This window comes from Coffea arabica, chromosome 4e, assembly GCF_036785885.1.
Source record: "Coffea arabica cultivar ET-39 chromosome 4e, Coffea Arabica ET-39 HiFi, whole genome shotgun sequence".
Classification (NCBI taxonomy): Eukaryota; Viridiplantae; Streptophyta; class Magnoliopsida; order Gentianales; family Rubiaceae; genus Coffea; species Coffea arabica.
In genome coordinates, this window is record NC_092317.1 from 8,038,900 (window position 1) to 8,056,115 (window position 17,216).

At 31.2% G+C, this 17,216-nt stretch overlaps 1 protein-coding gene across 2 annotated transcripts; it reads right to left on the reverse strand.

The window, feature by feature from the left end:
• Positions 1 to 25: 25 nt before the first annotated feature.
• On the reverse strand, positions 26 to 6,377 carry LOC113742351 (pyruvate dehydrogenase E1 component subunit beta-1, mitochondrial). Of its 2 annotated transcripts, none has more exons than XM_027270181.2 (15): positions 6,248 to 6,377; positions 5,994 to 6,082; positions 5,846 to 5,899; positions 5,639 to 5,719; positions 5,485 to 5,511; positions 5,303 to 5,365; positions 5,118 to 5,204; positions 4,113 to 4,238; positions 3,138 to 3,271; positions 2,961 to 3,033; positions 2,824 to 2,889; positions 1,319 to 1,357; positions 1,092 to 1,216; positions 875 to 989; positions 26 to 441 (listed from the first exon to the last, which is right to left on the reverse strand). In XM_027270181.2, exons 2-15 carry the CDS (start codon positions 6,042 to 6,044, stop codon positions 373 to 375), a joined length of 1,110 nt encoding a protein of 369 aa, XP_027125982.2. In that variant the 5' UTR covers positions 6,045 to 6,082; positions 6,248 to 6,377; the 3' UTR covers positions 26 to 372. The 2 variants fall into 2 exon arrangements, with proteins under 2 accessions (XP_027125982.2, XP_027125984.2); XM_027270183.2 differs by having other exon boundaries at positions 6,188 to 6,326.
• Positions 6,378 to 17,216: the final 10,839 nt, after the last annotated feature.

Consider the following 17,216-nt stretch of genomic DNA (forward strand, 5'->3'; position numbering starts at 1 on the left):
TTAAATAAACCAATGATGCAACGACTGCAAAAATGTAAATGAGTTGGCTTTCCATAGAAATAACACCATACAATGTACAGAAGAACACTTGAGAAATGACTTGCTCCCCTCAATGTTTCGCAAAACAAGATACTCTCCTCCAGCAGTGAATGCAGGAAAGTCAAAAAAATACTAGACCTATGATGCCATGCACATTTATTGTAATGTTTCCGAGTATGAACAGATTAGTTTAGTTAATCCAGTTGCATCAGGAAGATGAGAGTTCCAGACTCCAAACGGCTGGATCAAGATTTGGTTCAAAAGACTCATTGTTCAATCGATGAAAAAAAAACCGTGAAAAACAATCGCAAGAAAGCTTTGTAATCCAGCAGCTTAGGCATTTACAGCCACTGGAACTGATCTATAGCAGGTCCTCTTTGCTGCACGTACAATATCCTCAACCTGTTTGGAGGGAACCCCCAAGTAAAAGCACGCAGATAGATAATGACGAATTTCAGAAAGTAGACTTACTAAAAGACAATGTAGAGACATAGCTTAAAAAAAATAAAAGTATGCCAAGCAGAAGTCAGTACCACTTGAAACACCCTGTTCATTGTGGAGTTGAATATTACATATACAACGCACAACACAAAAAACAAGGTGATTATTTTGTCATCCTTTTATTTTCTTTTTGATGTTAAGACTTCTCACTTTCATCTTTAATGTCTGATTCTTTTACACAAGCATATATTCAATCCATTCTGTATGTGGAAGTGTGAATGACGTCTACAACTGTTTCTTCCCTTTAAAGCATGCATAACCCATAGTAACCTCTGAAGTTTTAGCTAAAAAATGTGAAGCTGCAAAAGGAGAAAGAAGTTCAGAAAGAACAAACCTGTGGGACAGCCATTCTCTCAAGATTGGCTGCGTAAGGCATGGGAACATCAGCCCCTGTAATTCTTTCAACAGGTGCATCAAGATACTCAAAGCTCTCCTCAACAATAGATGCACTGATGAAATGGACAATGAGATAATTAAACACATATCAAGAAAAGAGAAGTAGATGCACAATAGAAAGGTTTGAAAGAAAGATAACAAAAAAGAAAATCAACCAGATCTCAGCCCCAACACCATGTTGTGGAAACCCTTCTTCAACAGTCACAAGCCTGTTCGTTTTCCTAACAGAAGTATTGATTGTGGCTCTATCAAGTGGCCGGATTGAGCGCAAATTTATAACCTGCAATTTGAAAGAACAAAACTTTTAACACAACAAAGTACATTTTCGTCTTGTTACCACACTGCTTATTAGAATATGGAAGAACTTGCAATTTTAATGTACCTCAGCACTGACTCCCTCCTTTGCCAGAATCTCAGCAGCCTACAGATCATTACCTTAGGATTTCAGTAGGTGGATATACAATTGAAATTAAAAACTCATCATTTTACAGAAAGTATGGGCAAATCGTACAATATCTGAAAAAACAAAGGGTCTGTTTAAATTGGAAGCTTTTCCCAAAACACATCTAAAAACACTTCAAATACCATCTCATAAACACCTACCAAAAACACTCATAACAAAAAAAAAAAAAAAAAAACTGCCACCTCTTATTCTTCTCCACCCACCACCACCATCTCTCCTCTCCTCTCCTCTCCCCTCCTTCCCCACCACCACCCCACCCTCCTCTCTCTAGCACCAATGCCAATGCCTCGACCAGCAACACCTCCACCACCTGCACCACTACCTACTCTTCCCCCCTCCTCCTCTCTCCTTCCTCCTCCTTTTCCCCTTCCTTCCCCTCCCTGCCCGTGGCCAGATTTGGTTGCGATGACCAGATTTGGTCGTGACCAGTCTAAGAGGAAGAGGGAGGAGAAAGGAGGGGAGTGGAGGTGGTGGTGGGGTAGTGCTGCAGCCTGCTGATGGTGGCTAGGGGAGGGGGGATGGAGAGGGGGTGGGAGGTGGTTTTGAGGTAGGGAGGAAAATTTTGAAAATACCCCAATAAAATTTTAAATTTTAGAAACACCCCCAATATACATCTACAGTGAGTTTTTAATATACAAAGCTACATTAAAGTTTTCACAAAACACCCGTAAAAACACCTAATCCATACAGACCCTCAAAAGATATCTCGTTTCTTCTTCAACTTTTCTGTCATGAAAGTTTAATAATCACACCCAAAAAAAAAAAAAAATCAAAATTTGGTACAGACCATGAAATACTAATACTAAAGAATATCACCACAAAAAATGGTGAATGAACAGCTTGACAAAACCTAAAGAGAAACTGCCCACCATGTGGCACATATGGTCATCTTAATCTTAATTATCTTGTCAACTATCTGCAGACTGACAATTGACTAATGAAAAGTTGATTTTAACCCTCAAACCACTAACAATAGGGAAAAAAAATAAAAATATACCAGAAGGGCATGGACACTGAACTACTGTTGAGCATCTTTTATGCTAATTCCCTCAGGAATGTGTTGTATACAGTATATATAGATCAAATTTCTGTAATTATATGTGTACTTGCAGTAGTTGAAAGTTCTTGAGTGCTTCCTTGATAAGGTCATTTTACTTATCAAAAGAATATAAATATACCTACTCTCAATATACAACTTAATTGATGCCATAACAAAAATTTACCCATCTGAATCAAGACTACTTCCTAAACTGAGTTTTATACAGATGTCAACAACACTACTCCATTAGGTTTCTTTAGACAAAGGCCCAAGGTTCATCAAAATTGAATCATCTCTACACGAAAGCTACTACTTGGCTTTAACTTGTAGAATGAGGTCAATCACTCAGACAGACAAAATGTTGACATTGAAGAGAATAACAAACCTGAAGAGCATAGCCAACCATTTTCGAGAAAGCAACAATAGTCACGTCCTTTCCTTCACGCTCTATCTGCCAATGACAGCACAGTGAAATGATTGCATTGCTGGAAACAAGGAACACAAAACTACTAGAAGAAATACCTTAGCTTTCCCAATTGGAAGACAGAAGCTGGAATCAAGGGCCTCTGCCGAAATAGGGAAAGACTCACCATACCTGTGACACGCAAGTGATTCCACACAATATGAATGTTGCCATGTAAAGTGCAGCAATTTTCACTAACAAAATCACCATACTCAAAACTCTCAGATATTACTTACAGCAATTCATTTTCAAGGAAAACAACAGGATCCGGGTCTCTTATGGCAGCTTTTAACAGGCCACGAGCATCCTCTGAGTTGTATGGCACAAGTACCTTCAACCCCGGACATGAAGCATACCATGCTGCATAGCACTGCAAAAAGGTATAAACTTGAGCTGTACAAACAAGTGCTGTTTCTGCATCATGTGATGTGAACATTCCCAGTAAATTTACCGCCTCAACTAATCAGTCAACAGACTGGAATACATTGTTAATAGGCATCTATCAAGCACTAGGTCCAGAAACTTCATGGCACAATGTCTAGATTTTCTAAAATCTTTATGCTCTCCCTTGGAGCATAAGAACGATTTCTTCCTATAATTCCAGATCGAAAGATATTTATAAAATGACTTAGGAACTAAAACAGGACTCACTAGAACAGGGTTTAGGATCCATCTATTTCAATTTTCAGGAATTCACATTATTGACAAAAAATGTCATTTTAAAAAGGAGAATTCTTGAGCTTAAATGCTCCATATATCTGGAAAGGAGCATTACTCTCTATCCACTTTTAAAATTTAGCTATATTAATCATGAATTCAAAAACATCAAGGCTAACTAGATTACTTCCTCAATTTTCATAGTAAGCATCAGGATAGTTTGACCCATCCTTACTTACAAAACCCTTTATTCACTAAGGTCTACTCAGATCAAAAAGTTTCTACGTTTAGCTGCTCTCACTTCTAGCATTCAACATCTCGTAAGTTTTTTTTAATCATCTTTATTCTGTTCCTTTAATATCTCACCAACATTATGACCAAAAAACAAAAAATAAATTAAATTCCACCAGTCTCAATAGCCACAAGAAACCTGTCAAGTGATGCATTTGCGTTTCCCTTGCTATTAGTAAAATTATCAACCTTAAACAACAAAGCTATGACTCTGAATCTCACAACACAGCCATGGAATGAGAATTTGACAATTGAAAACTTACCTGGGAATGCTGGGCACCAACTCCAGCAGCAGCTCCATTTGGACCCCTGAAAACAATAGGCACTGAAATCTGACCAGAAGACATATAGTTTGATTTTGCTGCAGAATTGATGATGTGGTCAATTGCCTGCAAACATTCCCAGCAGAAATCTCTTATTAGATAAGTTATACAGATCAAGCTACATATGCCTCATAAATCCTCCATCTTGCGTACCCTCAATAGCACTTTCAAAAAATTCATAAGACCAATGAGTTTGTTAAAAGGAAATATAAGATTATTTTAAACCCTTTGCACACGCAAGACACAAAAACGCTAGGCTATTTACACTGCTGAAGGCTAGGGGCTTATTCCTTTACCATCCTTAAAGGACCAATATCATAAAAGGAAAATGATCCATCAACCAGAATGAAGCCTCCTTTATATGTTGAAATAGAAGAGAACAAGAAAGTAATTTACCCCATGGCAGATAGACATCTAGTTCTAAACTACACTAGAGCATATATCCAAATCTATCACTAAAGTCAAGGATAACTAACTTGTTTTCCCCAGCAAAAGGGAAATCCTGAGAACATCCCAAAAGATAGACAATGCCTTTTTAGCACAGCATTGAATCAGTCTCTAGCTAAAAATGTAGTGCAGTTCCGCCCAGCCATAAATGATAGATCCATTATATTATACAGCAAATGGTATCAATAATGAAAAACTTAAGACCAGCATAATCTTCAAAAGACCATACTAATGAATCAACTAACCATCATAGCTGCTGCTATTCTAAAAGCTTGAACATCATGAATCACAAAACAAAAGATATTACACATTATGTAGATAGGAAGCCCAAACGTGTGTAAGTTGGCAATTATTTCACATAAGACTTGAAGGTAAACTACAACACTATTAAAAACGCGAAAAAATGATGACACAAACCAAGTTATCAGCACAAGGCCCAAATATGCCTTCAAAAGGACAAGAAATAGTATCAAAATGTACAAAGAAAAGAAGTTTGACCTGCATTGAAAAGTTAAAAGTCATGAACTCTACAACAGGCCTCAAACCATGGTAGGCTGCACCAACAGCCATTCCTGTAAAACCAGCCTAAAACAAATATCACACCATTAGACAATACCTTCTTCCCTCTCAGTCAACAGAAAAAAAGTTTTATGTCATTAAATGATTCAAGAACAAGAATCAACCTCAGTAATAGGAGTATCGATAACTCTCTTAGGACCATACTTGTCCAGAAGCCCCTTAGAAACCTAGACACCAAGAAACATTAAACCATTGATAATGTTAGACAAATGATCAAAAAGAAAACATGGCCAAATTTCGAAACCAATGTAATCACCAAGCCCGCATGTCAATGAGTTTCTCTAACCTTGTATGCACCTTGATATTCACCAACCTGATTTCACAAAAAAAAAAAAAAAACTAGTTAACAACCATGAACTTATTCACCACTAAAAAGCTAAACTAAACAATCTAGAATAGCTTTAAAAATAGATAATAAAGGCAAAATGGGACTATTATACCTCTTCACCCATTAACAAAACAGAAGGATCTGCAGACATTTCCTCATCTAGTGCAGAATTTAAAGCATCCCTTACTGTCATCTATAAAAGGCCAATAATTAATTTTGTACACGAAAGTCAAATATTGGAAACAATTTGTTATCCAAAAGTTAGTATAAAAATTGTACAAACAAAAGAAACAGATATCAACATTAAAAGCTTAATCACCTCTTTTCCTCCAGCAGAAGAGGAATAAGTCCTGGATGCAATTACACGAATTCCCTTCAAAAATTAAAGTTCCCAAATTAAAAAACAAGAAAAAAAAAGAGCCAATAATATTACCCCAAAAAAAAGGGATTTTTTAAGCATTTGGTACCCAAGCGGGAATTCCTCCAGGTGCGATTATTTTCCTTAAAATTGCCGACATATTCTCTTCTTCTTTTTATTCAACTCACAGAAATAATCCTAGGCAGAATCACAAATACAACATTAATCACAACTCCATCAAAAGCAATGCCAGAAAAACACGAACCAGGTGGAAAAATAAACAAAAGAAGAGATTTTTCAGACCTCGATCCCGATAGGAGGGTATAAATACGTTAAAACAGAAATAGGTTCGTCGTCTTTTACCTCAGCTGGAAGAACAAATCGTTAGTGAGAAAAGGAAGAAAAGCAATGGACTCCTGATTGGTGAATTACTGATGATGGGGAGGGATGGTGGAATCGGTGTTAGGTGGTGTTTGGAAGGCTTCAACTTTTTTCGCCTACTAATATTTTATTTATTTATTATTATTATTATTTTGGGTAAAAAACAAAAAAACCCCTCTTGATAAATCTAATATACGGAAAAGCCTCCGTAGTTTTAAAACGTATAACATGACACCTCATATTTTGAATAAAATTATAAAGGTGACGGAATCTGTTAAACTTAATGGAACCTAAAAAAAAATTTTATAGCTAATTTTTAACAAATATACGTATTCTATCCCTTAACCCTCAATTCTCTCTCTGTAGAAAAAAAAACAAAATGATTTTATTGTGCTGTCTTTTGCTTAATTATATCAGGGCATTTTTGTCATTTCCTCCATTTCTGTTAAATTTAACGGATTCCGTCACCTTTACAATTTAATCAAAACACGAGGTGTCGTGTTATACGTTTTAAAACCACGAAGTGCTTTTATGTATATTAGATTTATCACGAGAGATTTTTTTATTTTTTACCTTATTATTTTGTGTATGGGCACTCTCAAGTGATAATTTAAAAATAGTTAAAAACGTACCTCGTATAAGCCAAATGAATTTTTTTGTCCTTCATTTTTAAAATAGTAATTTTTCGTCCCATAAAAAATCAAATTGGTAAGATTTAGTTCCAATCTAGGTTTTTGATTTTTTTTTTTATCTTGAATCAATCACGTAACACACACATGATCTTTTTTTGACGTAAAAAGATTAAATCTCAATTGTAGTTAAACAAATTCATACTCAATTTTGCCCCTAAAAAAATAGGATTTGACTTGAATCATAATCGCTTCTCTTCTAAAAAGTGGGATCTAATCTAATTCATATTCATTTTTACCTCTAAAAAAAAGTGGAATTTGACTATTTATGCATAAAAAATTACTACATATGGGTTACGTGATAATTTTAAAGTAAAAAATGGTCGAAAACTTAGATTAAGACAAATTTTTGTTAACATGAATTTGAAAGAGATATAAAATTAACATTATAAAAGTAAATGACCACAAAAAATTATTTGACAAAATATAAGAAATGTTTTGAACGATTTTCCCTTTAAAAATCTAAAGGGAATTTTGAATGCAATGTTTGAACGAGGCCCAAAGGGCCTGAGCCAAAATGTGACTTTTGTTATTTTCTTATGCACCGTTTGGATTGAGAAAAAGGGAAAATGAAAGGAGACGGCTCTAGTGCAAAAGAAAGCAAATGAAAGTAAATAAAAACGGATCCCATCCATTTTATTTGGATTAAATACGAAAGAAAAAGAATGAAGCATTAAAAACATTGTTTGAATTAGATAAGGAAAAAAAATCGCCACTTATTGATTACGATTTTATCCATAGTTTGAAGAGGTTATTGCCAAAATAATTGCCCTTCAAAAACATACACCCAAAGTAATTTAATTTTAAAATTTATTACCATTATGATTCTTTTTTTACCATATAGGCTGCATATGTGCTAGGATAGAAATAGAGGTAGACTCCATTTCTTTTTTCATCTAATATCTTCCATGATTCTCTCTCACTCTGAACCTACCCACACTTCTTTTCCTTTCGTTATCTTTCTCTTATCAAACGTAATTCTGAGAAGCCAATATTTATATTAACAATGTCTAAAACTTCAGTATCATACTTAATATTGTTTCGGTAGATGAAAATATTCTTCTAAAATCAATAATCTCAAGATAAACAAAGATTATTCTCGTCTTTTCTATTGTGAAGCTTATGGAACCTTCCTATGGCCTCCAAAAAATGGCCATGGTAAAGAAAAATGACGAGAAAGTGGTTACTTTTGATTGGTGAAGCTTGAAGTGCAGAGTATTGGTTCAAATATTTCAACTCTACTTGCAATTGGATCACCTATCCGTCTTGGAAATTGTTTTTCCTTGGAAATTTTTTATAGTTATACTATGATTGAGTGTTTTTTCAAGTCATCGTACTCTACTTAGAGATAAAGAAGAGACGTGTACTTATTTGTCTTCTTGGTTCTCATAAAGTATAACTTTTTGTTATTTTTTTTTGGTTTGTCACCTATTTCAATGATTGCCAACTTATTTGAAACTTGTTTTTAGAACCTCAGTAACTAATTCCATCTTGATTTTCTTTCATATTCTGAAATTATGGTTCCTGACTAGCTAGGAAATTGTGCAAATCATTAAGTAAGAGTGGCAGGGAAAAAATATAAAGGTAAAACATCATGAACAATGCTGGAAAATATTCAATTGGAACTAGAGAAGAAAATTTCAGCTTGTTTACTTTTTGTAAAAGTTCTTTTCAAGGAGTAGGAAGGATAACATAATCAAATATCATAGCCTTGAAGTTTTTGTGACTTTTTCTTGTTATTGCTTACAATTTTCGTTGAAATTTTCATTGAAACTTTCATATTTTTTAAAAATTATTATTAAAAAATTATATGCAATAGGTTTGATTCATTTTAAAAAAAATGTAGAGACCAATAATTGCAAGGTCAATAATGGTAGAAATTATTTTAAATAATTATAAGGAAATTATCAAAATTATGCTATCTTCTAGTGCCTCTATAATAAAAAAAATTTTAATTTTTAGTTCATGTTAGAAACTATAGAGTAGATTAAAACTTTCTTTTCTTGTTATCCTACATGGCAATCAGGATAATTAGGTGGCAACAATAACATCATTATGGGAATAATATTTTTTTAAAACTGCCTTATTTTGGCAAAAAACTCTAGTTTGAATGTGTAATTTGTAAACATGTAAGTTTTTTTTAGGAAATCTTAAAATTTTTGTTAATCTTGTTTTCCTTTCTTTCCATTTCCTTTTACTTTTGGACACAAAGCAGGTTGACAAAAAATAATTAGATTGTATCACCCTCTATCCCTCCCTAACCTTTCCTTTCCCTCGTCAAAAAACAATCTAAACATACATACATACATATATGAGTAAATCTTATATACACTGACAGTGTATATACTATCACGATTAGATACATGATACATATACAAAATTTGAATTTCAAATTCAAATTCGAATTATGTATCATTCATCTAATGATGAAAGGATACAAGCTGTTAGTATATAAAAAATTAATTCAAATATATATATGTACGTATGTACATACACATGTATGTATATATGTGTGTGCACATACACAAGGAGATTCAAAATATAATATAAAATATACATACATATACAAACTTATATATATACATATATACAAGGAGACACACACACATAAACATAATATAAAATTTACAAGGAGATTGAAAATTTTTTGGTTCTGTTTTTGGGCTAATTTCTTAGATTATATGTTAAAAAAAAAATAATCCGCCAAATGTACCTCTAACGGGGGGTGTTTCTCATTCTATAGCGGCCGTGCTGACTGGGCACATCCGCATAATTAAAAATTCCACCAGCAACCTGTCTGCAAAAAATTCTGCAAAAAATTCAGGGGAGCAGCAGGTGTCAGAGCGGACGTGCTGACTGGGCACGTCCGCGGCTGACTTCGGACAGAGCATGTGTCAGACGCGGACGTGCTGACTGCGCACGTCCGTGGCTGACCAAATTACATCCGGTCTTTGCTTCTGATGTTTCTGCTGTGAAATCCTTAATTTATTGTACTCCCATAACGAACTTAATTTGTGCCTAAATAAGCCAAACATTTTAACAGTGAGTAAAAAAAGGCAGGGTCTGATTTGACTGATTTTAATCCTACACCAATCTGCTTTTTGCCAAACTAAGTGGAGCACCATTAGGAAGGATAAACATTAGCAGCAAAGTTCTCTTGAACTGAAAAAGTTTGGGGTTCGTTTGAATTAGCTGTTTTTGAGATTATTTTTAAAAAACAACACTGTAGCATTTCGTTTTTCAAATACAAGTCCATTTGGATTAGTTGTTTTTGGGGTTGTTTTTAAAAAACTATATGAAAAACTTTTACTGTAGATGTTTTATGGATTACTTTTAGAATAACATATTTTTGATTATTTTTATAATTTATAATTTTTATATTTTTATAACAATATACATTTATACATTTATAATACATTTATAAATATTTATAAATAAATATATTTATATAAAAATATATAAATGTATTATACTATATATAATACATAATATAAATATATTTATAAATGTATAAATGTATATTATTATAAATGTATAAATGTATAAATGAATATTATACAAATTATAAATTATAAATTATAAATTATAAATTTTATATTTTTATATGTATATACATTTATGCATTTATAATGCATTTATAAATAAATATATTTATATATTTATATATAAATATATAAATTTATTATAAATGTATGATATTATATATAATACATAATATAAATATATTTATAAATTTATAAATGTATATTATTATAAATGTATAAATTATAAATGAATATTATATAAATGTATATTATAATTTTTATATTTTATATTTACATACATTATCCATTTGTAATACATTTATAAATAAATAAATTTATATATTTATATAAAAATATATAAATGTATTATATTATATATAATACATAATATAAATATATTTATAAATGTATAAATTGAAAATGTATATTATATAAATGTATATTATAATTTATAATTTTTATATTTTTATATTTATATACATTTATGCATTTATAATAAATTTATAAATATTTATAAATAAATATATAAATGTATTATATTATATATAATACATAATATAAATATATTTATAAATGTATAAATGTATATTATTATAAATGTGTATAAATTATAAATGAATATTATAGAAATGTATAAATTAATATATTATAAATATATATTAATATTTTGTATAAATGTATTAATATAATAAATATAAATGTATAAATGTATTAATATTATGTATAAATGTATAATTAATATTATGTATATTAATATAAATATATAAATGTATTATATTATATATAATACATAATATAAATGTATATTATAAATATACATAAATATATATTATGTATAAATGTACATTTATATAAATGTATAATATATATATAATATATATTATGTATATATTAAATATATAATATATAATATTTATATAAATGTATAATTACATATTTATATTATATATGATTTATATAATATATGATATTTATATAAATATATAAAAATGTATTTTATTTAAAATAAAATATTTATAATATGTATAAATAAATATATTTAAATTAATATAATATATATATCCTATACATATTTGAAATATACAAATTGAAATAAACATATTAAATATATATTTGGAGTTATTTTTCATATATTGTTTGAATATGGTGTTTTTGGAGTTGTTTTTGAAATACACATTTACTGTAGCATTTGGAATGTGAAAAACAGTTTTTCAACAACAGACCCAAAAAAAGGAATCCAAATGGACCCTTGGTCTTTGGGATTATTTCTTCTTTTGTATAAATGAGTTCTTTTCTTATTTGTTTATTTTGCATGTAGTTCTTCATTGATTCTAAAGCTAAGCAAAAATTAGCTTCTGCCCACAAGAAGCCCTGTATTATAAGCGTTACATGACAATTTCTTTAAAGAGTCTTGCTCTTAATAAAGTTAAATTCCTCTAATAAAATTCTTCGTCCCCCCTCCCCCCAAAATTTTTGGCTAGTGATTCTTCAATTTAATTTTTTCTTTTAAAACTACACCAGGTTGCTTTCTCCCCAGATACAGGAAACAAGTTTTTTTTTTTTTTTAAATGTGGATCAAAGTCTCCTGTACTAAAAAAGTATAAATTCTTGGATTGAATGGGTTCTGCATAAACTTTTGCTTTTTCTTTTTGGCGTGAAGCTGTGTTAAGCCAAGATATAACTCATATTTGAGACTGACACATATTTGTGTCTGTGTCAGCCGGATGTAATTTGGTCAGACACGGACGTGCTGACTGCGCACGTCCGCGTCTGACACATGCTCTGTCCGAAGTCAGCCGCGGACGTGCCCAGTCAGCACGTCCGCTCTGACACCTGCTGCTCCCCTGAATTTTTTGCAGACAGGTTGCTGGTGAAATTTTTAATTATGCGGACGTGTCCAGTCAGCACGGCCGCTATAAAATGAGAAACACCCCCTGTCAGAGGTACATTTGGCGGATTGTTTTTTTTTTAACATATAATCTAAGAAATTAGCCCTGTTTTTGGTTTAGGAAAAGACTCTAAACTTTATAGCGAGAAAGAAAAGAATTTGATAATTGAACCATAAATAATGAGAGGTTTGGAGAACTAAACCAAAAACTTTGTGGTCACCTGATTAAAGGCCATTCTTTGTGCCAACTAAATTGGGCCTTCGGGACTAGAGATTGCTTCTTATGCAATGTTTTCAAACAAAAAAAAAAAATCTTATGCGATGTTCATTAAAGGCCGAAGCAATATTGTAACTTTTGTATTTTACCTTAGGGCATCCACAATGAATTATATTAAGTAGAGTGTAATACATATGTCACAACATTACTTTATTATCCCTTCTTTCGTTACATCTCTCACTTTTACTATAGATTACACTTTATTATAAAGTATAGTAATATGGATTCACAATGAAATCACATATTTATTTTAATAATTCACAATACATATTCCATAAAATTTAAAGTTTTTAAATTTGTCGATGGATCCACAACCAGTCTATTATGTATATAATGGCCATATGTATCATGACTATTACACTCCCACTATGGGGAGGGTATAATGGTTGGATGTAATAAAGGCTATTAATTTATTTTTGCATTTTTTTTCTTCTTTGGTTTCAAGATGTGTTCCAAATTCTAATAGCGTGATGTTTGACAAACGATAGCATAAGGCTCAAAATCAAATGTTTGGATGTAATAGATTAATTGCTTCAGAATTCTCCCAATTTTGTCAACTAATCTCTTATTTGCCAAATAAAAGAGTTATTGTTTCCATTTTGACATTTGGTATTTAGACCCCGTTTGAGGTTGCAGTGCTTGTGATAAAAAAGTACATTTAGGTGCTAAAAATACTTTTAAAATGTTTGGTAAATATCATCCCATAAAATTAAGAGTAAAGTTTTGGTGTTAAAAACACTTTTAGCATTTAGCGAAAGCTCAAATTGGTGCTTTTAGAATAACTTTTGTGATTTAAAAAATAAAATATCAAATTTAATCATTTTGTCTTATATTATGAACTAAATAAAAAGATAAACACTTTTAAAAATTTTTAAATTACACATTATCCAATACAATAATTATTTATTAAACTATATCTCCAAACAATATATTTAAAGCATTTAAGCAGTTAATAAGTACTTTTATTAAAAACTGTACTAATAAAGTACTTTTCAATAAGTTACCCTAATCTCAAATTGGCCCTTATTTTAATTTTTTAAATATTTCTTGATGTGAATCGTTATATTCTTTATTTAAAAAATGAAAGTAATTGTTATACTACAAGAGTTCGATCTAGGCTCAACATGTTGTTTGACCTTACTTGGACTAAGGTCAAATAAGCTAAAATTATATCTAATCACGTTTGAGCTATACAATACTCCGTCTCGATTCAGCTTGGTGATACCTCTACACTTCATATTAATGAGCAAATCATTAAATGTTTACGTTAACAAAATTTTGAAGAATATTGATGACTAGTTCAGTGATGATGGTATTTTCTTAGACTTGAAATCTATTAACGAAGTATAATTATTTTGTTGTTCAAGAAAATAAATAAAATCTCTAAGCTTACTTTAGTTCGAACTTATCCGGAAGATGGTAGATAAATACCCTTAGCCCCCTCCAATAATCAAAGTATCGTTTTGTCTCAATGGGTCTGTTTGGTTGGAAGTAAAATGTTTTCCTTAGAAAAATATTTTCCGTGGAAGTAATTTTCCATGAAAATCATTTCCCTTTCATCATTTTCAGGTGTTTGGTTAGCTTATTGAAAATATTTTCTTACTTCATTTTTCTGGTGTTTGTTTAACTTTTGAAATATTTTCACTTTTATCTCTATTTTCACTTTCTACACATTATAACTACATACTTCTTCCCATGCAAAATAAGAAAATTTATCTCATTGTTTAACTTTAAAAAATCTTGGAGAAATGTATATATGAATAAAAAATATCTCCTTAAGCAATAAACAAATTGCTGGCCATTTAGTGTCAAATATCAATCACATGCAATGCTTATTGTGACATATATCTTGCACTCTCACTGCTGAAAGTTTCTCTAGAAAAGAATGTCCCTATTATACATAATTAATTACTAGCATAGGATGAGCAGGATGAGGTTTTTTTTTTTTTTTATTTTGAATATACTAGGGGGAGGGTTGGGTTGGGTTGGGTTGGGTGGTACGAGGGAGGGAGTGTAAGGAAGAGGTCTTGAGTTCGAGTCCTCCTGTTTACACTAAAAAAAAAAAAAAGAACATACTACAAGATGTTTTCAGTAAGTTTGGAACATACTACAGGCGGGATGCATGCATTTCGGAAAACAACTTCAGTAAGTTTGGAAGGGAAGTTGTTTTCCATAAGATGAGTGAAAATATTTTATATAGGAAAATGTTTTCAGTAACTTTTGTGCAACCAAACACGGGAAATTAGGAAAATATTTTCCTGGAAAACATTTTCACCCGAAACAAACGGACCCAATGTCAGTGGCATTTTCCTTGTTTCGGGTAACATCGAGTGTTAAGTCAAACTTGTTATTGTGAGACCCTTATACAGGCCATAGAGCAAGGTTTGTTATTTAATGATCTTTTCCAAAAGAGCAAGAAAGAAAAAGAAAGAAAGAAAGAAAGGGAGTAAGGTGAGGGTGTGGGGGCGGGGGTGGATGGGGCTTCCTTCCCACATCGGTTGGATGTGGGTTCTTCAATCTGGGTTTAAGGTCCATAGGGCTCTCGTTCAATTCCCAATTGGTTGGATGTGGGTTTCTTGTGGTCCCCCTTAGATTACTTTTAATTGGGTCCTCTGACCGTTAATCTCCTGAGTATTTCTAATCTAATTGGGTGTGTGTGTTTCTATCTCTCGACAGAAAAAAAAATAAAAAAGAAAGGGAGTAAGATCTCAAAAGTCTGTGAGAATGAATACATTAATTCAACAATCAACCCCCACCTAACTCTTCTATCCTTGAATAAAAGTTTAAAGATATCATTAAGGTTGTTAGGCTTTTTATGAATGCATTAAGATCTCTCCCTCTTTTCTTTAGGCTTCTCTATGCATTAATTACAACGTTCTAAAAGTCTAGGATTATCCATCCTGATTTTGGTTTATTTATTTTCCATTTTTTTACCTATATAAATATTGCAAATAACTAAACCATAAATTCAGTTAAGAAGACTAAAGGGGCGGAAGGGAAACAACCGATTATTGAGTATAATCAAAGAATCATCTCACAAACCTCACCTCACGAGGTTTTTAACAATTTCACTAGCCACCGTTGAGAGTTTAGAAATTTCACCCACTTCTAATGTCTATTAAAAATAATAATATTCGCCTTTAAAATAACACTGTAATGAAACTCTTTCTTTGATGTCTATTATTCTTTCCTTTTCTTTTTCTATTCTTATTCTTTCCTTTTATATTTTGCAAGTACAACTATGAGACTATCAACACTGTCCTAAGCCTTCATCATGACCAAATGTCGAACTAGTCATCTTTTTTGACAAGTTAACATTGGATGTGATCCTTTTTTTTTCCTATTTTTGTTTTGATAAAAAAATAATAACTCAAATTGCAATAGTTCAAAATCACTGTCAAACTATGGTAATTCTACCACTACAAAGATCCATAAACTCTAAAAATTTTATCGTAACACTTTCTTATCGTAGTAGAAATCTATATTCTCAATAAAGCAACTTCAAAATGTTTCCTATCTTAGTAATAGGATTAGCATCATAGTTTATTATCAAATGATATAAGTATGAAAAATTTGACACATGTTCCTTATAATTGTGCAAAATTATTTTACAATTGTTTAGAAAAGAAAATTAAGCTTTTATTATATGAATATCTTTCTCTTTTTATTAAAATTTTAATATATGAATCTATTTTAGGGTATTCATTTAAATTTTTTTGACCAAGTTGAGGAGATTTTGAGGTTCAGTTATTAAAACTATCAAATCAGGAAAAGTAGGTATAATCTTTGAAACCTTGAAGAAACTCAATGAAAATGTTAGAAAGCTCAAGAGAGGTTTCTTAAATTATCCCTATAATCAAAATTTACACAAAAATTCACACAAACGTGTGCATATAAATTTTTGTATTTATTGATGTAAAATATCTATAAATATTATTACTTAAAAAAGTTATCATTACATTCTAATAAAGCTTGAATTTGGGCTTCCTGTATTGTCGAACTTACTTGAGTCAAGATCCACTAGGCTAGTTATGCTGAGTAGAGTTCAAGCATTGCATTATGCAATGTCAATCTTCGAAGAAGAAAAACGATGCTAAAAGAGAGAGATGTATATGTGCACAATAATTGCTTTAGTTCTCATAGCAAATGAAATATCAAGTATTTTTAAAGGATTTTCAGATGTTAGTTTTTTCTAAAAAGTAAAATTAATTAGGAAAAGATGTTAGTCTTTTGAAAAAATATAATTAATTAGAAAAAGTGTCAGAATTCAGGGGTGCAATAACTTAGATGGAATTTAAAGAGATGCCTTTTAGAAATATCACTTTTTTTATTAAGCGGCCTACCATAATAGTCGAGCACGAGTAGTTGTTTTTGTATAATGTATGATTAAATTTAACTAAATTTGTCGAGGAGGATTTAGTCTAATGATTAAATTGAAATTTCAAAAATTAGAAGTCCTGGATTCGAATATTTGTTTTACATGTCATTGCTTGAGCTCAAGCTTCAAACTCAAGCAGATATTTGACCATGAAGCTTGCAAGTATCAATTCATTTACACCTGTAGCACGGTGAT